Below are 22,487 nucleotides of genomic sequence, written 5' to 3'. Positions count from 1 at the left end.
TAAATAGAAAGAAAGCATCGGGAACATGACTAAATCGATGGCAATTGGTTTTGGGTTGTTGTTGATGGGGAGAGTTCTCCATTTTGGAGTTGGTAAAGGTCAGGTATGGCCATCCCCATGTGGCCTTTGCTCTTTTTACAACTGCAGGCTTCAATATAGATTACAGCTCAATATTAAGAAAACAAATCTCACAACTGGTTCATTAGGCAACATCAAGATCAGTGGAGAAAAGGGTGATACTGACTATGATTTTATTTTACTTAAATCCATAATCAACTTCCATGGCTATAACAGTCAAAAACTAAATGTGTTGCACTGGACAAATCTGCTGTCAAGGACATCTCCAAGGTGCCAAAGAGTGAGGGTGTCAGTTTAAAGACTAAAGTACACTTAAGACCCAAGTTATGCTATTTTCAATTGCTTCTTATGAATCAGAAAATCAGACACTGACCTCAACAAGAAAAAGGTAAACAACCAGATCGCAAAATGGGCATCAGATATGAATAAACACTTCACCAAAGACATGCTGATGGCAAATAAACATGAAATGTTAAAAATCCCTAGCTATCAGTGAGATGCAAATAAAAACAACTTTGTGCTATCATCTTATCTCAGCAACAGTAGCAAAACAATAACAAAAAAATTAATTAAAAAAATCCATCTTAGAATAGCCAGGGTGCTCCTTAGAAGCAATAATGACAAGATTCTGGACATGTTATCTATCAGTTAGAGTCAGTCTTTAGAAAAGGACATTATGCTTGGAAAAGTGGAAAGTTAGGAGACAGAGGAAGACCTTCAACAAGATGGACTTACAATCTGAAAAGATTCCCTGACCAGAGTTAAGTCACAGTGCTAGTAGAAACAAATTGATAAGATCCCTTTGGAACACTTCCTATTATAACTTGCAGATAATATATCCTTCAGCCCAGTAATTTTACACTTAGGTAATATTCCTAGAGAAACTCATATAACCATGTTCCAGCTTACAATGAGGAATGTTTACACTTTATCACTTGTAACAGCCCAACAGTAAACACAAGAATGGGTAAATGCACTATGATTTGGTCAGTTACTGAAATATTATATATTAATCAAAACAAATTATTTGTATTTGCAATGACTTTAAAAAATATTGAATAAAAAGAAACCAAAAAAATTACATTTATATGGTGAGTCCATTTATGAAAAGTTCAAAAGCAGGCAAGCTCAAATTACATTTCAAACACTGATGGTAAAACGATTCAGAAAATAAAAATAATTATCCTAAAGCTCAAGATAGTAGTGATTTCTGAAAAAGAGAGAGGGTGCTGACTATGTTCTATTTATTGATTTTTTGATGTTATAAACTTTCAATATTACTCTTTTTAAAAATGAAAACTACCTGGTTCATTTTGATCCACCTAGTGGTGCAAACGTTAATGTGCTCAGATGCTAATTATTTGTGGAAATTTGAGCGTAATACTTTAAAGTACCCAGAAAAACAATTCCTTACTATGTGTAGATTACAGTTCTACTGGAGTGATCTGATATTCTGAAAATTTGATCGAGATTAAATTGGTAGGAATCTTGGCCTAACATTTTTGTAAACTAATGAATTAATCTTTATCATATTTTTAATTATAAAGAATAGGGAGCTCTGAGGTCTAGTGGACAACGAACTGTGCTATCAATCCAAAGACACTGAATCCACTTGCTACTACACAGAAGAAAAATGGGCAATCTCCCATGCAATTTACATTCTATAAAAGCCTACTGAAGGTTCAGCTATGAGTTGGTTCCCCTCAATAATATATAACATTTTGTGGTGCCACAGGGCTTAGATATGACAATAAAGGCAAGAATAGGACGGCTAAAATCACAGATGCTGTAAAAAGATACTTCATTTAAATAGGAAAAGAATGAATGAATTAACTAGTAGGAGAGTAAGAGTTACAACTAGTCTCCTGCCTAATGTATTTAACTTCCTTTTTTTGTGAAGATGAATTATTGTTATGTGCCATAAAGTCAGACTCACAGTTGACTCTCAGCAAAGGCAGTAAATCATATGAAAAAAGACTGCGCATCTTCCTCTCTCAGAGCAACCAGTGGATTCATACCACCTGTCTTTGGGCTAACAGCACAACTCCTTACTCACCAGGCCACCAGAACTTCCTAAAGCTGAACTAAATTGGTCCAACTGTCTTAATATAGAAGTAAATCTATTAGACGAGAGAGATTAGTGAGAGGAAAAAAGAGAACAACAGTAAAATAGCTATGATTTAAGTTCATTTAAAATGGGACTCAAAATGCAAGCATACTAGTAAAAAAGACCAACAATACTAAAAGGTAATGAGGATGTGGAATAAGTACAACCTTCAAGCACAGCTGATGTGAATTCATTTAACAGTATGGAAACTGTGTAGTAGTATAGAAAGTTGAATATACACAAACATTATGACCCAGCACTCTTATTTCTGTGTATATACTCAATGGAAATGCATAATGTATTCACCTCCAAAGAAAAGAATCTAAATATGAATGAATAATATGAAATCTATTTCTTTTATATTTGAATACTATATAAGAATGAGTACATATAATTATACTCAGTGGCAAAGTGAATCTCACCATCAATGGTTAGAAATCAAAACAGTGGTTACTGTTAGAGAGGATGGGCAGTAAGCTAAAGAGGCCAAGAAGTTTTCAAGATTCTGGCTACATAAATTTCCTCAGTTTCTGAAAATTCACTGAGCTTTAGACATGGTTATTATACTTTCATGGATATATGTTAAAATTGAAACTTTCCACTTATAAAATGGATTACATATACAAAACTCTGATTAACAGTAAACCAGTGAAGCTCGGAAATAATTACAGGGTAGATTTAACAGAATGAAATATGGTGCACATTTAATAACAAAGGTGAAAATTATTAAGAAAGCACGTAAAGCCAGTAACCATTTAAAAAATCACTCCTAATGGAAACAAATAATCTGATTATGCTAATATTTCTAAAGATAAATTTTTAAGTTTCTTAATAAGCACTGGTTATAAAGACACTAAAATAAGAGCCATTCAGCACACATCTATTAATTTAAATTAAGTGTTAGTCAATGGAACTCTACTATAGACTCGAAAGCTACAAAGAGAAAGATGACATTTTTGTTCAGAAAGTGCCTCACAATCCTGAACTAGAGACAAAAAAAGTCCTACCTTTATGGGAAGAGGAGGCAGATAAGCACAGGAGCTATGGGAGCACACTCAGGTTTTCCATATCTGTTGAACTTTCTCAAACATCCCTTTCTAAAAAGAAATACTACTAAACAGGAGCATGTGCAAAGAAAGCTACTAATGGCTAATTACATAAACTCCCCCCGCCCCACCCTCTGGGCTTCTAGAAATAAAGATATAAAACATGGAAATGATAAAGCGGCTTTGAAAAGCACAAATAGAAATGTTGCTTATATCCATTATTTTGTAGCAGATGGTCTTGAATTCAACACAGACTTTACTCAGATTCCAAAAGAAAGCTAACATCATGTTTTTAGATATTATTGATAAAAATCTACCTTCTTTGCCTGTTAACTGTAGAGACTTGGATCTGATGAGAGGGAATGAAGTTCTTCTTTTCAAATTCATATCATCATAGGAAGAGAAGCACCTAAAAATTAGAAAAAAAATATTATAACAAAACCCCAAACATTAGGCACAATGAGTAAACTCCATATAATTTATTCTACAGATTAGGACAGATGGAGGCTATTGAGAATTGTACAAACCATTTATATTTGTTTGTAGATATATATGCAGGTCTCTTAGTTAACAGTTCAAGAATAGCTAATAAATATAAAAAGGCATGTAAGGGTCCTTTCTCCAATTCATCTATTAAAATACCTATTTTCTTCCTTCTCTGAATTTCACATTATAATATCTTTTTTCCCTCAGTGGTTTTAAATCTGATCTGAAAAGCAATGTATTGGACTTCTGTAAATGAACTAGTATAATTAATAAATTTTAAAAAGTGTCTACCAAACACTTTCTTTAAATGTTGTCAAAAGCCACATTTCAGGGTTTTCTTGCGCTTACTAATGTTTTCACTATTATAGCCTACTAAACCATCCAGGCATAGGACTCAATAATTATGGAGAAATAGAATTAACTCAGTATTCTTCATTTGTCCAAAACTTCTCAAGAAAATAAAAAGCAAAATAAAACAAAAACACTGTAGAATGTAATGCTGGTAGTACCTTTTAGGGCTTGGATACTGATTACTTTTAGGAAGTTTTGAAATATAATCTCCATCAAATTGAGAAGTATTCCGACAGCGCTGCATACAAAGCATCAGTCCCAAGACAACACAGAGCACCAAACATATGACAAGATAGCTTTGTCGATCTGAAACCTAAGATTGGAAACAGTTAACAATAAAAATTATGGGGGTGGAGGGGGAAAGAGAGTGAAATCTAAAAATGCAACGGAGAGACAAGCATTTTAAAGTGTAGTTCAAAATCATAAATGTAGAAGGTATACTATTAAATGCTGAAGGTGTACTATTAAAATAAGATTTTTCTTTTCTGAAATACTTCAAAATTGAAATTAGAAAATGTTTTTAAAATGGAACAATGAACATATTCTGACTTTTCACACTGTTGTTACTATATGCTGTTGAGTCGGAACCAACTCACAGCTAATCCTCTAGTAGGTTTTCAGAGGCAGTAAATGGCACAGAAGCAAAGTGCTCCTCCTTTCTCTCCTTGAGCAACTGGTGGATTCAAACTGCCATGTCTTTGGGTTGGCAGCACAGCTCCTCCATGGGGTGCAGAAAGGGGGGTGGTGTGTGGAGAAATTCTGTTCTCATTCTCAGTATTTCTTATTGTTCAAAACTGCATTACTACACACTCAGTCATTGGGTAAAAAACCCGAGAATCATCCTTAATCCCTCCCTTCATCCCCACCCACTCAATCAGCAAGATTTATCTTTAAAATACCTGTTGTCAACAATTCATTATCTTTTTCATGTCTAAAAGCCTGGTTCAAATCAACGTCACTCCATCCAAGCTACTTCAACTGCCTAATTGGCTTTCTCTCTGCTTTACTACTATGCTTTCTTAAATGGCAATTCTCCACAAAGAAGCAAGGGAATTATTTCTCAAAGTTTGTTTGGTTTCTTTGAGGGGGTTGGGGGTTTTTTATGTTTTAAATATCAATGAGGTAACACTTAATATTCTCCAATAGCAACTTGCAAAGATTAGAGTAAAATTCAACCTCTAAATTACTAACACTTTCAGGTCTCTGCCAATATACCTGATCTCTTTCACTATGTTCCAATCATACTTGCTGCTTTCTCCTCTCAAACACATCAGATAATTTCTATTCTCTAGCTCTCTGCCCTAACTCAGCTACCTTACTAGTACTCCCCAGCTTTGTATGGCTTTAACACTCAGTTCTAATGCCATCCCTCAGACCTCCTAGATTGTCCTAGCTTAAAACGCTATCAGTGACCTTTCCCCCAATTCACTTCATTCTCTGTCCCACTGTCCTTCACAGCTCTTATCTCTTTATATGTTATCTTTCTAAATGTTACTAGAAACAATTACCATCTCTATATATGTACTTTTATCCTCAATAAATGTAAATTCTGTGAAGCCAAAGGTTACTAACTGCTGTATCTATAACTCTGGACACTATCTCTAAGTTGTTGTTGATTGCCCTTGAATCAAGAACAACTCACAGCAACTCTATGAACAAAAGACCTAATGTTTGTCCATAGCTATCATCATTTCTCCAAGTTCATAGAGTTTTCAGAGGCACGTGGTTTAGGAAGTGGATGTCACTCCTGCTTCCCAACCTGTTTTACAACTGGGAACGCCACCAAACACTGTCCACAATGAGAAACCGTTATGGTATTTGATATTCCCATGGCACAAGGTTTAGCATCACAGCAAACCCAGTTACTTAATATAGCACATTGACAAAGGGTGATGTGCATAACAGCACTAGTCTCATTTAGCAGTGGTTAAGTGCTGTCGAGTTAAATATGACTCAGAGTAAGCTTTGCACAAAAGACCTGCACTGTTCTATAATAAACATCATTTCTGTACATTTATAAGAGAGTTTGTAGAGTTTCCAGAGGCATTAGCTTAGGAAGCGGATGTCACTCCTGCTTCCGAACATGGATAACTATTATGGTATTTTTAACATGACTACGGAATAGTGTTCAGCATCACAGCAACTTCAAATTGTCCACTACAGCAAATAGACAAATGACTGCTGTGTCTTTTAAAGAATATTCTTCTAAAAGCCACACCTGTGAGCAGGGCTCCACCCTTAATCCTTAGTCTAAAGCTCAAAGGCCAACCACTTTTGAGGGGGGAAAAAAATATTAACAGTAACACACAACAAAAAAGGACCCCAAAAACTTCCATTGTTTGACTGCCATCATCAAGACGAGCCACCATCGACTTCCAGCCAGCCAGCCGACTTCCAAGGTGGAGTGGGACTCTAGTCCCTAGGCCCTAGGTCAGCCCACAGACCGATCACCTACCTCATCATCGATTTTAAAACCTCACCCTCAACCCTTAGTCTAAAGTTTGAGCACAATTAATAATTCTTAATTGTTAATTAAATAACAATTGTTTTCTTTACATTGAACTGTATAGTCCATATTGAAGACTAAGCTTTAAGCTTTATCAATAAATGCCCCAAGCCTTAACATTCAACAAGTTATGTTATCTTTGTATCACAGGTTGTTAATGAGTAGTCTTCTTCCAAACCTGATGTCACATTATTCTTCATGTGGTCCAGTTTCTCGGATGATTTGTTCAATATACAGATTGAATAAATATGGGGAAAGAATATAACCCTGATACGCAACCTTTCCTAGTTTTAAACCTTAAAGTATCCCCCTTTGTTCTAATGACTGTTTCCTGGTCTCTGTACAGGTTCTATAAAAGCAAAATTAAGTATTTATGGAATCCTTATTCTCTGCAACATCATCCATTACTGTTTATCACTTTCTTACTACTGCTATGCCTCTTACACATTAGCTGCTTAATAAATACTGGTTAAGTCAATCTTTTTTGTTAAAGCAACTTAATGTGAAGCATTTCTAAAATGAAAATGGCATATTTAATGCTATTTAAACTGTGCTAGAAAAGCTTTTTATCTGTACTTTGTTAAAACCTAATGTATGAATGCCGTAAGATTATGTTATTTCCAAAACTTAAAAATGTTACATTTAGTTGTTCTGAAATTCTCTACAATAAGAATTTTGTTTGGATAAAATTCATAGATATCATGTTCTAAATAAGTCTGCCTTTAACAACTTCCATCCTTACTTCGTATTATACAATACTAGCTGTAACAATTACCTCACGCTTTAATTCTGCCACACTTGCTGATAAGTTTGAAACAAGCTGTGTCATGTTGGTCAGCTGCGCCTGTAGCAACTGGATGGCTTCAGTTTGCCGCTGATCCTATCATAAATAAAAAATTATTAATTTTCCTTATATTTCATGTGTACATTTACAACTACATCCTAAATTCAAGTAAAAGCATCTTAATTATATAATTAACTTTGTAAAACAAATTCAGGTAACCTTAAGAACCTGGGGCCAGGTCTAACCATCCTCTTCAATTATTCTGCCATTCATTGCTAACATATAGAATATTTTACAATGCAAGTTAATTACTTTTGAAACCAATATGGACTTTACATGTATAAACTAAGATATAATCACCTATGTGCAAGGCTTTAGCTAGTGAGTGTTTGTAAAGCAAAACAATAAGCACAAAGACATGTCAAGGTTTTCTAGTAGAACGTTTTTTAAATACAAAGTCATCTCAGTACTAAGAAAATCATAAAAATTCTATTTTACAGCAAACTGTAACAGAATGGAACTCAGTGTGTTGTTACACAACAAAACATCTACAACTATTCATCTAGGTAATCCTAAGCTATCATCAATGAAAACATATTTATGAAAAATTATCTAAAAGTTTTTTATTTAAAAAGCTCCAACATTCTGTTCACTGGGGAAATCCTGTGAGATTCTTCAATCAGATCAAGAACAAGACAGAATTATGTGGGAGTTTTAGCCAGAACAATTAAAACAGATTTTTTAAAAAGTATCCAAATTGTGAAGTAGTAGTAAATCTCTTTTTTGCATATGGCAAAGAATATTCCAAAGAATCCACAGAGAGCTACCAAATAAATGCATTCAGTAAAATGATTAACAAATAATGCTGGGAAACTGGATTTCCACAGTTAAAGAATAAACTAAGTTATACCTCAGGCAACAATCTGTTGAATTTTAACATACCACAATGAGGAATCAACAAAGGAAATTTAAGGAAACTATTCCATTTATAATACCTGCTAAAATAATAAACTCTATAGAAATAAATTTAACCAGGAAGATGAAAGTTTTGTACACCGAAAACTATAAAACATTATTGGAAAAAAAGCTTTAAATAGAAGGAAATTTGTGTTCATTGGTCAGAAGACTTAATATTGCTATGATGTCAATACTACTTACAACAATCTATAGATTTTATACTACCTAATGTAGTATCTATCAAAATTTCAATAGTTCTTTCAGCAGAAAGTGAAATGCCTATCCTCAAACACACATAGAACTTCAAGGGGCACCAAACACCCTGAAAACAACCCTGAAAAAGAGTTAACGGAACAGGACTCACAAGGACTCAAAACATATTACACTATGTTGTTCTTGTTGACTGCCGAAGAGTTGAGCACGACTCATAGCAAACCTATGAACAAAAGGCTTGAAGCCTTTCTAGGACTATCATCATTTATCAAAGTCCATAGAGTTTCCAGGGGCATGTTGTTTAGGAAGTGGATGCCACTCCTGCTTCTATTAAGAATGGCCTGGTATAATGATAAATGGAATAAAATTTAGTCTAATGATTTAGCCACCCAATGGGTAAAGAACAGTCTCTCTATTACCTGGTGCTGGGGACAAATTTAATTTCTGGAAAGGAAAACAAAAAAATTCACAAAGCTAACTCAAAATAAATCAAAGACATAAAAGTGAAAACTAAAAGCTGGAAAATATAAGAATAATGTTTAAAAATCTAGTTCTTAACAATGGATTCTTAAAAATGATAGCAAAAGCTATTGTGAACAAAGCTGCAAAAAACATGGGTTTGCATATATCTGCTTGAGTGGTGGTTATGGTTTCTTTGGGGTATATTCCAAGTAGTGGAACTGCTGGGCCAAATGCTATTTCTTTTTTTCTTTTTTTCCCCAAATGCTATTTCTATTCGCAACTTTTTAAGAACGCGCCATACTGCCTTCCATAATGGTTGTAGCATTTTACACTCTCATTAACAGTGAATCAAGTTTCTCCACAACCTCACCAGCATTTGTTGTTACTGTTCTGTTAAATTTTGCTATTGTGATATCATCTCATAGTTGTTTTGATTTGCATCTCGCTTAGAGCTAGGGATTGTGAACAGTTCTTCATGTGTTTGTTGGTCATCTGAATGTTTATTGAGGCTTTGTTCACAATAGCAAAGAGTTAGAAACAACCTAAGTGTCTATTAACGAATGAATAGAGAAGCTGTGGTGTATTCACACAATGGAAAACTAGGCTGCATTGAAAAACAAGGAATTTATGAAATATTATTCAAAATGGATGACCCTGGAGCACATCATGCTGAGTGAAATATCTCAGTCACAAAAGAATACTGCATATAATGTAAAACTATTGTAAAACAGGACTGATATCAGGGTTGGGAGAAGACTGAGAAAGATGGGTTCAATAATGCATACTGCATTGAAACAGGTATTATTGTCATGACATGAGTCCAGAACGAAGGCTGCATAGTGGGGTGTACCTGGGGGGAGGTATTGTATAACAATGAAAGAATTTTTCTTCTACTTTTCAAAGAGAGGAACAAAATGGAGGGGAGGGATGGGCAGGGAGAAAAGTGCAACAATGCATGAATGGAAATCTAAAATTTCTGTAAATTTTCATTTAATAATAATAATAAAAACAAAAATATCACAGCAAAAGCATGAGCAACAAAAGAGAAAACAGATAAATGGAACTTCATAAAAATTCAAAGGTTTTGTTCATCAAATGACTATCAACAAAGTAAAGAAACATCTATAATTTGAGAGGAAACTCTGGGTAACCATACATCTGATAAGGAATTAATGTTCTGAACTTAAAAAGAACTCCTACAATTTTATAAAAAGAAGATAATCAATGAAAGCACTGACAAAGAATCTGAATAGACAGTTCACCAAATAAGAAATAAAAATGACAAAAAAATTTCAGTACTGACAGACATGAGGAGAAAGGGTATGTCATGCTTTGCTGGTGATGATGTAAATCTGAGCAACTAATGCAGATGATAACAATTAAGTACATGCAAATTGTACAATCTAGGAATCCTAGTCTTCGAATAGTACTCTAAAGTTCTCACCTCATAGCAAGACAAATACAAGGATACATACACCTTTACATTATTAGTGTTAGCAGAGTTGGAAACAATGTGGATATCCACAATGAGTAAGTATTAAAAAATGTGGAAAAGAACAGAAAAGTAAAAAGAATTTAATGTCAAGTATCATTTCACAGAGAAGCCAGCTTGAAGGAACTCATTATGGTTAATTTGAGCAAGAAAAGAATGGATTTGTTACCTACACAGTAAGAATCCAGGAATTCTCACTGATAGAAGTAAAACAGAGGGGAAGAAAAAGACTTCCAAACTTTCTAACAAAATTTTTAATTAATAAATTTAGAAGGAATGAAGGGGGGGGGGGGAATCACAATTTGGCAAATACCAAGAATGGCTACTTTCGGAAAAAGCCTCCAAAGATGCTAAAATGAGTGTGTGAAAATATATTATTATTACCAGGGAACACTAACTTTGCAATATAGAAACCTAGTGGAGACTGCCTTGATTATGTGATCAATGGCATCAATGGATTCTTATATGACAGAAAATGATATCAAACGGTGTATCATATGCCTTCTGGTATATGCACTGGGAAGATGAAGCATAATTCCTAAAGTTTTCTCCCCAACAATGAATTTTAATTTACTTATAAAGAAATAATACACAAACCCAAACTGAGTGACACTGTCAAGATCATGAGACAAAATGTGAAGAACTATTCTAGTTTAAAAGTAGACATAAAAATTATAAATGCAATGAATAAGTCCAGGTTAGATCCTGGGCCAGAATAAAATAGTATCATTTCATTATCATTATCTTGATTTAGACAATTATACTATTAAAGTGCTAATATTGGGAGTGGGGTAGTATGGAAGAATGCTGGTAAAACCTATATGGGAATTCTTTGTACTTATACACTATTTTTTAAAGATTATTTTAAGATGAAGCTAAAATTTATAAATTTAAAAATACATGTAAATATAAGAAACTCTTTATAAGATAGTATTACAGGAAAAAATATACACAGTAAGGAACTTTGGTGGCTTAATCTGCAGGGAGTTTACACTGTTAACCCAGGGTTGTGCTTCTCTGGCCACTGAAATCCACCAGCAGCACAGCAGAACAAGATAGGCAATATCTTTTCCTGTGATTTACAGCCTCAGAAACCCAACACTTGAGAGTCAGCTATGAGGCAGTTCCAATTAGAGAGCAAAGAGTTTGAGTTTTCAAAGGAGAAAGTTGCTATTGAGTACCATTGAGTCAGAACTGACCCATAGCTGACCCTCCCAACAGGTTTTCAGAGGCTGTTAATCGCACAGGAGGAAACTGCCTATCCTTCTCCCACAGAGCAGCTGGTGATTTGAACCATGTGACTTTGGGATTGCTGTGCAGGACAGGACATAAGTAAATCTGTGGATGGAATAAGGAGGAAAGAGGCAGGGAACTTTGTATGGAATACTTATAATGAATCTATCATGAACTCAAAGCAAAAAGTCATTAAACTACAACTTCACTGTACTATACAATTATATAACCTTTAAGCTAAATATAAATTTCTTTATGCTGATAATATCTTTTATTGCTGTCAAATTGGAACCAACTGATAGCTAACATTCTGGCAAAGTTTTTAGAGGCTGTAAGTCGCACAAGAGGAGTCTACAGTTTGCCCATCTTTCTCCGTAGAGGCACTGGTGGATTCTAACCACCAGAGGCAACCACCTTTGGGTTAGCAGCACAACTCCCTATGGACTATGCCACTAGAAAGCCTAATGCTTCTAAAACACACCATAAAAACTCATTGGTAACATCACATTTACAAGTCTATACTGAAGCTATTTCCTTACAATTAGGACATTATCAGCAGTTTGTTCATCATTGTACTGAGAGGAAGAGGCAGGGAGAGGAAATAAAATGATGATGGTGTTGGGTGCTACTGAATGTATTCAGACTCTTAATGACCAAAACTGTCCTCATTTTCATTCAGTAAGATGATACACATTAAAAAAATAAAATAAAATAAATAAATAAATAAATAAAAGATGATACACATAGAAAATCCCCAAAGAACTTAGTCTAACAAAATTGCAGAGAAATCAACTACATTTCTCTACATATCCAAAATATGAAAAGTTATAAATACTATTTCAAATAGTATAACAGGAGTAAGACCCTAACAATGCATCTAGCACAAGATAAATAAAAGATTACTGAATAATTTTTACTGCAAATATTAATGATTTAAATTACATATAACATCTTCAAAGACATAAAGCATGGGAGTGGTCAAATTGTTTTGTATCTTTGGATGGTTTCAGTATTATCAGTTCTTCCAAAATAGACTCTTGCAATTCCAAACACCCTACCAGGTGCTCTGCAGGAGAAAGATGGGCAATATTCTTCTCCTGTGTGATTTACAGCTGCTGAAAACAAGCTGAAGGGTCAGCTATCGGTAGGTTCTGGCTCAATGGCACACACATAATCAAAGAAAATGGTAACAAAATACAGAGAAGTATTTGCCCTTATCAGTGAGGTCCTACAAAATTCAATGAAAAATTACACACAAAAAAATGGAAGACATCAAGAGAACCAACCTGCTCCTCTGCTATTCTCGATGTATTCTGAAGTTTCACTATTGTTTTATTGAATGCCTTTTGCATTTCTTCCATTTGTTTTCGGTACCTGTGGAATAAAAATTTATTCAAAACAGAGCTTTAATTTCTCAATTTTTTTTTCCATTTAGTATGTGTGATAAGAGATAAGTTTTCATTTTTTTTAAAATGGCCCTTATTGAGTCCTATGTAATGCAGAAAAAAGTTCAGAAGTCTCTTGAGTTATTTCCTACCTCAACATCACTTCTATGAATCATACTGCTTTCTGAAATTTTGGAATTTTCTGGGATTCAAGGAGAGGAGGAGGGAACAAGAGAAGATAAAAAGTAAAGCATACAAGCAAAATTTGCCAGTGCATGACATGCAGAGAGTAGGAATCAATGCCTTCAAGGATATAAAGATTATTCTAATTTTACAACTCATTAGGAGAGTCTCAAGAAAAAACTTTGTGTGTTTCAGTAATTCTAGACATTAGATTCTCTTTGTCAGCTGTTATCCAGTCAACTACAAGTTATGTTGTTGTCATGTGCAATTAAGTAGCTTGCGACTCACAGTGACCCTATGTACAAACAGCTTTATCCTGAGACTTTACTGTCTGACACACCTATTTCCATTATCCCAATCACTGAGTCAATCCATCTCCATCCAGGGTCTTCCTCTCTTGCGCCATCCCTCTCCAAGGACTACTCCCTCCTTGCAACATGTCCAAAGTCTGTCAGACGGAGCTTCAGAATCCCTGCCTCCAAAACGAACCTGCTTTTTCTCCTAGCAGTCCATGGTATATTCAATACTCTTCCCCAGCACCACAGTTCGTAGGTACCCTATAAACAACAGATCAAAACCTGAGCCATCTTCACTATCTCCACTATGCTCACTACCTGCAGTCATTTTCTCTCTGAAAAGGACAGTGTCTGCCTCTCTTTCACTAACCATCTTCTTTTCCAAAGGAGATTTGTTAGCCCACTACTAAGGAGTTGTGCTGCAAACCAGATGGCATGAGGTTCAAATCCACCAGATGCTCTGTGGGAGAAAGGTGGACAACCTCCTCCTGTGCAAAAACCCGCTGAAGAGTCAACTATTGAGTCAGCTGCAACTCGATTACAAACAACTACTAATTTTCCAAGCATGATGTCTTACACTCAAAGTATGTGTTTCCTCATCTCTGTCCCTAAGCAGCATTTTTGGTTGTACTTCCTACAAGACAATTTCATTTGTTCTTTTGCTAGTCTGTTATGGTACAGTTAATATTCTTCATCAGTACTACAATTCAAAGGAATCACTTTTTTGGCCTTCCTTTATTGCATGCAGAGAAAGCAATTGAAAATACCATTGCTTACATCAGGCACACCTAACATTCTTTTTCTTTAGCACTTCGTTGGGGCCTAGATAGCAGACATCCCCAATGCAACATTGTCTTCTGAATTCTTGCCTGCTGTTACCTTGGGCAGGGAGCTCTGGCAGCCCAGTAGCAAGAAGCTGTGCTATCCTGAAGGCACGCAGTCCGAATCCACAAGCTGCTCTGCAGGCCCTGTACAATTTTAACTGTCTTTGAAAATTCACCAGAGGGTCAGCTATGGGTCTGTTCCAACTTGATGGCACACAACTTCCACCACTCTGGGTATTGACTGTGGTTCTTGATCCTATACTACACACCCTAAAATGTTTTAGCATCAACCACTTCTTTTGGTACAGCAACTCTGTATATTCCATCAACTTGAGAAGTGCCATCTTGAAAGAACTGAAGCTCTTCTCTTCCAGTTTTCTAACTGCAGGTCATTGCATACTTCATTATAACATCATGTTTGGTTTTCTCAAGTTGCCTTTTGAAATCTCCTACCATCTCTTGTAATTCATCATTTCTTCCCTTCATTCTGGCTTCTTTCCACTGAAGAACAAGTTTCAGAGTCCTTCACTGGGTGAAAGCTTTATTCCATCCACATATGGATTGAAGCTCAACTTAAAGAAAACAAAGGTTCTCACCACTGGGCCGAATGGCAGCATCATGATAGGTGGGTGAAGAGATTGAGATTGTTAACAGCTTCAGTTTGCTTGGCTCCACAATCAACACTCTTGGTACCAGCAGCCAGGAAATTAAAAGACGACCTGCATTGGGAAAGTCTGCTGTCAGAGACCTCTCCAAAGTACTGAAGAGCAACAATGTCAGTGTGGAGAGTAAGGTATGCCTGATTCAGTCTTTGCAATTACTTGCTATGTGTCAGAGAGCTAGATAATGACTAGGGATGATAGAAGGAGAGTTGATGCCTTTGAAATGTGGTGCTGGAGAAGAGTACTGAATATACCATGGACGGCTAGGAGAACTCAAACAGGTTGTTCTAGAGAGGGTGAAACCAGGCTGCTCCTTGTAGGCAAGGATTCTGAAGCTTCGTCTGACATACTTTGGGCATGACGCAAAAAGGGGACCATTCCTTAGAGAGGGACGTCATGCTTGGGAGGGTGGAGGGACAGCGCAGGAGAGAAAGACCCTCAATGTGATGAACTGATTCAGTGACTGTGGTAATAGGGGTAGGTGTGTGAGAGACAGTAAGACTGACACAGGATAGAGCAGGGTATAATGCTGTTGAGTCACAAGTGACTCGACAGCATATTACAACCAACCACTACTTTTCAAAATACAACTTTAGTTACCTTTTGAGTGACTTCCAATGTGAGGGTCTCATCTTCCAGAAAATGTTCCACTATTATTCGTTTGGTTTTCAAGGGCCTCATGTTTTAGGTATATGATCAGGCCTGCCTCTAAGTCTGAAAGCTCCACTGAAACTTATCTCCTAAGAGTGGCCCTGCTGGTACTTCAAACACTAGTGGCATAGCTTCTAGTAGCAGAGCAACACACAGACATCACAGTATGGACAAACTGACAGAAAAGTGGTGGTTGCCTATGGTTGCTTAGGTGATTCTGGATTTTTGATAGAAAAGCTCAAAGGACCTTGAATACTTACAAGGATTAAAAAAAATAGGTTTGAAAAGAAAGAGCAGTGTATGCATGAATATACTTTTCACTGATGCGGACACAGAAACACAAATTACCAGAACTAGAAGTAGGGTTATATTACTGGAATATAAATGTCTAATAGTTCAGCTCAATTTAGTCTTTGCTAAACCAAACTTAAAAGATATCTGGTCTAGTTTTACTAAGAGGATAAGGTATAAATACTGTAATATTTCTCATGAGGCCTCTAAATATCAAAAAGTAAGAGACTAACGTTAAGCAACCCATAAAACGAGAACATGAGTAGAGATCATTTAGATTTGGTATAGCAGTGTTGAGTCAAAAAGCTATTAAGAGTCTACTTTTAAAATTTAAATAAAATCAATTGCTTAAATAATTGATTCAAATAGAGTTCTTCTTCTCTCAAGCTAAAATTCTATTACTGAATTATGAAATAACTACATTTTCTCAGCCTACAGCCATGATCATACAATAGTACTTAATTCATTACATAAAAGGCATAGTGTTAACATCTAGTAAAGCTTACCTTTGGCTAAGCTCCTCCAGATAGCGACCACTGAGAGACATGTTAACTTCTAAGGCTTTAATACGATTATTAAGTCTCATAAATACTGACTCCTTTTGATTTGATCCATGTACAAGATTTCCATTAGCATATCCTAAATCTGTAGAATTTTGCAATTCAGCATAAAAATCTGTAGCTGTCCTTTGTAACCCACTTGATCCAGGAATAGACAAAAGAGCATCTTCAGAAGTCTGGTCTTCCTCTTTTACTTCAGGTAATGAAGAATCCACAACAGGAGTAAAAATTTGCTTTGGTGTGTCAGCAATGGTCATTTTGGCTTCCCCACCTTCACTATCTGGTATAGTGGCTGTGTTTATAGATGGCACTATTGTTTCAGATAGCTTTGTGATAATTTGCATGGAGTTTATGTCTTCTTTAACAGTATTATCTACTACCTCACTAACTTTACTTGTTTCGTGTATCATAGATGGTTTCTCTATGTAACTAGAACTTTCAGACTTCTTTTCTCTTTCATTATCAACCTCAACAGAATACTCCTGGGGAATTACTTGTGAGGGTGTATGTCCTGTTTCATGTTCAACAGATTCCGTTAGTTCTGGTTTTGATAATGTATTAATTTGTGGAGTAATATCCAAAAGAAGAGACTGAGAAGGACTCTGAGGATGGCTTGGTTCAAGTTCAATTGCATCTACAGTTTGATTAATCAAATTACTTTGTTGTAAACTACTTAAGTCATCTAGAATATCAGTTTCATCTTCCCTTACTATACTCTTAATGTCCGATTCTCCACTCGGAAGGTTTAAGATTGAACCATCCACTGATTCTGGCGTAAATATTACCGGTGGTTTAGGTGACAGGTGATCATCTTTTTCTTTTCTTACAGCAGTTCTGCTGAGTTGCCGATAAAGGGCAACTCTCATTGAACACCATTTATATATGTATTCCGAAAAACTAGAAATGCAACAAATGGTAGTCAGTTCACTGCAAAATATTTGTGTTTCTGACTCAAACCAGGGTGGTGATTCATCTTCCTGTTCACCAGTGCCCAGAAGAGTCACTGTAGATGGACTTGCCTCCTCATCTTCCTCTTGAACTAACTGGACAATGGGACTATCTTTTGGTGTATCTGGTGTTGATGGCTCCATTTCATGGACATGTACTTCAGTGGTTGCAAACCTATAAATATATGTCATAGTTAAAAATCACTCTAATTAGATAGCTATACTTTAAATTTAAAGAAAATAAGTTTATAAATATGTAATAAAAAGAGGGCTAAAGTACAAAAGACACAAATTTTACTTTTCCCCTGAAAGACATTTTCAGGTAAAGTACAAATACTCAAAAATGGTAACAGAAAGAATACTTTTATTATCAAGTGACATTTGCCTCACACCATAATGAGACTTGCTTTTTGATATTCTGTTTAATAATAGTTTATATATGAATAATTCTATTCCCTGAATGTATATTTTGTCCCCCTGCCTTTTCAGTCACCCCAATCGTTACACAGCTTACCATCTCTAAGATCTCAAATTAAGTGGCTCAAGATTTTTAAGACTCAGAGCTAGAACTCCATGATTCTTAGTATGTATTTATTTATTTAATGAACTTTGTGGATAGATATCCTACAATCAAAAGGCAACAAGATTTAATTTTAGAAACTCCAACAGAATATCAAACACACACAAGTGTACAAAGCATTATTATCTTTAGAGAAAAGAAGTTCCCTTCATTAAAATAATCTTAATATTATCTTGGCTAATTTTCTAGACTCAAATATTTAACTTCTTTAAGCCTTATAATAAACTAACAGTGTCACTGATTCAGCCCCTTCTTTGGGTTCTGGAGTGGAGGTGGAGATTATGAAAACAATTTCTTTCCAGGTACAGCTTTAAAGCAAGACAAGTACAGTCTACAAATATAATTTGAATACCAAAGAGAAAAAAAGCTTTGTATCTTCTTACTCTAATGTCAAGAAATGTCTTCAAAGGCTAACATCACAACAATATTGATGGAGTAAGTAACAATAGGCAGTATTTAAAGCTAAACTGTTGTTTTAATGACAGTGAAATAAAGGGTCAAAACTAAATCATCATTAGAAGGAATATGTATACGTACAGTTCTATTATTTGTTACATATTAAGTTAGTATTTCTTTCATGATGGGTAAAATAAAGTAATGGGGAAATTTGAAAGTAATGTCCACAGAAGGAGAAAAGGAAAATGAAATTAAGTTGATGTTATACCCATAGCAGAGTATAAGGAGCCCAGGTGGCCTAGTCTGTCGGGAGTTGAGCCACTAAACCAAAGACTACTATTTTGTAATAGTCAAATTCACCAGCATCTGGGAAAATAATGGCCAAACTCTACCCATAAAATTTAGTCTCAGAAACCCAATGAAAGGTCAACTATGAGACAGCTCCAAATCAAAAGAGCACAATGAGTGAATGTGAGCTACAGCTGAAAAGACAAAACCTCTCAAACCTAGACAAAAATAATTCAGAACTTCACAATAACTACTATTGCTATATATCTTTAAGGTGAAGTTAACTCATAGCTGGCTGACCCTTCCAAGAGTTTTCAGAGGTACTACTCCAGAGGAAACGGTCCATCTTTCTCTCATGGAGTAGTAGGTCAATTTCAACTGCATCCCTTTGGGTTGGCAGCACAACCCCTTATTATGAGGCAACGAGAGCTAACAATAACTAGTTACCAAGGAATCCTTCATTTCCATTTCTTTTCTTCAAAGGATTATTATACAATTCTTTAAAAGAATTTAAGACAAACCAAAACATAGGAATAAATATGGGAAAATATCCATTAAAAACTAAACTAGCATGCATGATGTGATCACATCCTTCAACAAATATTTGGGTGTATAAAATGAAATTAACTCTATTCACTTTTGAAAAATTATAACTATCATGAGCTAACTAAAGAAGCCTAGTTTCAAAATTGCAATCACAGTTCCATGTAATTGTTGTTATGTGCCATCAAGTTGCTTACAACGCACAACGACCCTATGTACAACAGCTTTGAACCCTGCTCTATCCTAATCCAACTTCACTGTCTCTGACACACTTACTCCTATTACCCTAGTCAAATACCAAAAATATTTCTATCTCCAAGAGATTTCGTAAGTCTCTCCAGGAATCAGTAACATATAACATTATAAATTACTCAAGAATAATTACTTATGTATTAATAATCATATAATTATTTAAATATCTTAGTATATATATTAATTATATATTATATAACTAACTATATAATTCTATAGCTATATAGTGCACTGGTGGCCTAGTGGCAAGAAGCTAGGATGCAATCCTGAAGGCACATGGTTCAAATCCACCAGCTGCTCAATAGAAGACAGGCAATCTCCTCCTGTACAATTAACTGTCTCTGAAAACCTGCCCCATCTTATTAAGTGTCTTTGAAAACCCACCAGAGGGTGAGCTATGGGCTGGTTCCAATTCCAAAGTACACAACAACAAACAATATTAATTCTACTCTAGGGAGCACTGGTGACTTAGTGGCAAGAAGCTATGCTGCAATCTCAAAGGTACAGGGTTCGAAACCACCAGCTACTCAGCGGGAGAAGGATGGGTAATCTCCTCCTGTGCAATTAACTGCCTCTGAAAACCTGCCAGAGGGCCAGCTATGGGTTGGTTCTGACTCGATGATAGTCAACAACAAATATACTCTATTATACATTATTATTATAATCTCTAAGTATTCAATAAATGTCTTTCAGTCAAAAACTACACATTATAACCTTCAAAGTACAAAATTTAATTTTGAAAATTCATGTAAGTACTTGAGTGTTTTTTAACTGTTATTTCATACTGCAGTTTCATTATATACTACCTTGATCTATTTCATGTTCAATTATGTGATATTCTCAAGAAGAAATCTCCTGAGTGACAAAGCTTTCTCACAAAACAGAAATTACTTATATCTATAATAATTATACTCAATTACCAAAATCATAATGATCATCTGTTGTACATAAAGATTGGCTAGTACTAAAAACAATCATTCTCTGGTAGAAAAGTAAAAGAAAATAGAGAGAGATGGAGAATATTTATTTATTACCTACATACATGCATCCCTACTCAATGTGCCACAACACAAAATGGAGAAACCTAAAAACTTTCAAATCAGTTCCAACTCTGAATACTCGAAGGTATTCCATGAGGTTTTTTAGACAATAAATCTTTATAGAACATATGTCTTTCTCTTGTGGCTAGGCTAGTAGATCTCACCTTTCAGTTAGATGCCCGTCACAGTATACATTATGCTATCAGGGTTCCTTTAAAGTGGAGAAAGATGTGCTCGCTTCGGCAGCACATATACTAAAATTGGAACGATACAGAGAAGATCAGCAAGAAGTGTTCCATTAAAAAAAAATTTTAAAAAAAAAGTGGAGAAAGATCTAGATGATTTGATCAATCTTCAAATCTTTAATTTGAAAGACAGAACACTTGAAGAGTTTGCTGTATGATTAACATTAATTGGGGCCACTGCTCTAGATATTTCAAAAACCTTTGGTAGCTTTCTAGTCATACCACAAGTAGTTAATAAATGCATTCAAGCTCACACTTTAATATAAACAGGCCTTTAAAGTTACTGCTTAATTCTGTATCTGGACAGACAAGTCAATTATTTGCAATAAGGAAGACTCAGTATAGTGAAAAATGAAAGTCAGCTCTGAAATACAGAAAGGTACTTTAACAACATAAATTTACATTCCTATTTCTTTTCTCCTTAGGTAAGTAAACAGAATATTTAGTCCCAGGACCCATACATACTCATGGGAATAAGCACCTCAAAATGTTAGAAATGACTATATGATTGAATAATAGAATGTCTGCCATGTGATTGAAAATTTTCTGGATAATCACGTCACAAACAAACCACAGTACCATTTTTTGTCTTCTATTATTAGGTCTCCATTTTGACAGAACTGTAAGTAGCATCATAATATAACTTACTCAGGTGATGGGAGAGGAGTTGAAACAGGAGTTGATTCAGGTATTTTAGAATCAGCTGTGGCAGTGACATTCTCAGATACACTTTTATTGCCTATTTTAAGAAAGATGCCCATGTTGAGTTCAATTTTATAAAGGTGTACCATGAAAATATTTTACTACAATAAGTAATTTTAGTTTCTCAGGGGAAATGAAAAATGTTAAACAGCTTTTGTCAGTGTAGTTTTTTTCAATTTTAACTTATTCTTTAAAAAATGTGTAAGTCACAACTACAAGGACTGTATTTTTCTCAACTTCTCAGATATTTAAAATAAGTCAAATGACTGTAAATTTGTGTAACTTCACATGATTTGTACATGCATATAGACACCTGAAAATAATTAAAGAAAATGGAAAGAAATTTTTTGTTTGTACTTGAAACTACTAAGTATCTTTTTATTAAAAAAGAGCAAGATACTTTTTCATTTCTAATTATTGTATTTGCTATCTGTAAGGAAAATGGTTTTCTAAAATAAGTATTTGATATATAAACATAAAGTGCACTAAAGTACCATTTGGGCATTAAAGCCTCAGTGAAAAGATAGGGAAATAAATAATCTTCTACATGAAGACTAAAAGAAACAAATACATGCATTTCATACAATCAAGATGCTTTTCATTAAAAAAAGTAACAGAATAAGTGAGAACAGGTTAAGTACTCTGGAGTTCTTGATTTTTAAATGAAAAATCTAATTGTTTTGTTTATTGATTTTTCCTAACTTAAAAAAAAAACAAACAAAAAACAAAAAACCCACAACAACAAAAAACAAACCCTGGAGTTTCAATTATTTAAAGAGCCATAAAATTATTTGGTACCTTCTGTCACTTCTTCAGTTTTTGCTCCCAGAATATTAGCAGCAATATTCACCATATTTAGAATGGCATCTACAATAAAATTCAATCCATAAAAAAAAAATCCCACAACCACCTAAATATTCTCATATA

The 22,487-nt window shown here is 34.9% G+C and overlaps 1 protein-coding gene across 1 annotated transcript in view; it reads right to left on the bottom strand.

The window, feature by feature from the left end:
- SUCO (SUN domain containing ossification factor) overlaps window positions 1-22,487 on the bottom strand; it is a 123,686-nt gene that overhangs the window by 11,841 nt on the left and 89,358 nt on the right. The window contains exons 15-21 of the mRNA XM_006887433.1: window positions 22,359-22,427; window positions 21,507-21,597; window positions 17,525-17,689; window positions 13,002-13,089; window positions 7,350-7,454; window positions 4,227-4,381; window positions 3,549-3,640 (exon numbers count right to left, since the gene is read on the bottom strand). Coding sequence (XP_006887495.1) covers window positions 3,549-3,640; window positions 4,227-4,381; window positions 7,350-7,454; window positions 13,002-13,089; window positions 17,525-17,689; window positions 21,507-21,597; window positions 22,359-22,427 — 765 coding nt within the window. The remainder of the gene's footprint in view (window positions 1-3,548; window positions 3,641-4,226; window positions 4,382-7,349; window positions 7,455-13,001; window positions 13,090-17,524; window positions 17,690-21,506; window positions 21,598-22,358; window positions 22,428-22,487) is intronic.

This window comes from Elephantulus edwardii, unplaced genomic scaffold, assembly GCF_000299155.1.
Source record: "Elephantulus edwardii isolate Elephantulus edwardi_28Jun2011 unplaced genomic scaffold, EleEdw1.0 scaffold00057, whole genome shotgun sequence".
NCBI classification, from domain to species: Eukaryota; Metazoa; Chordata; class Mammalia; order Macroscelidea; family Macroscelididae; genus Elephantulus; species Elephantulus edwardii.
Note: the sequence above shows the minus strand (reverse complement) of the source record. Positions and strands in the feature narration are given on the sequence as shown.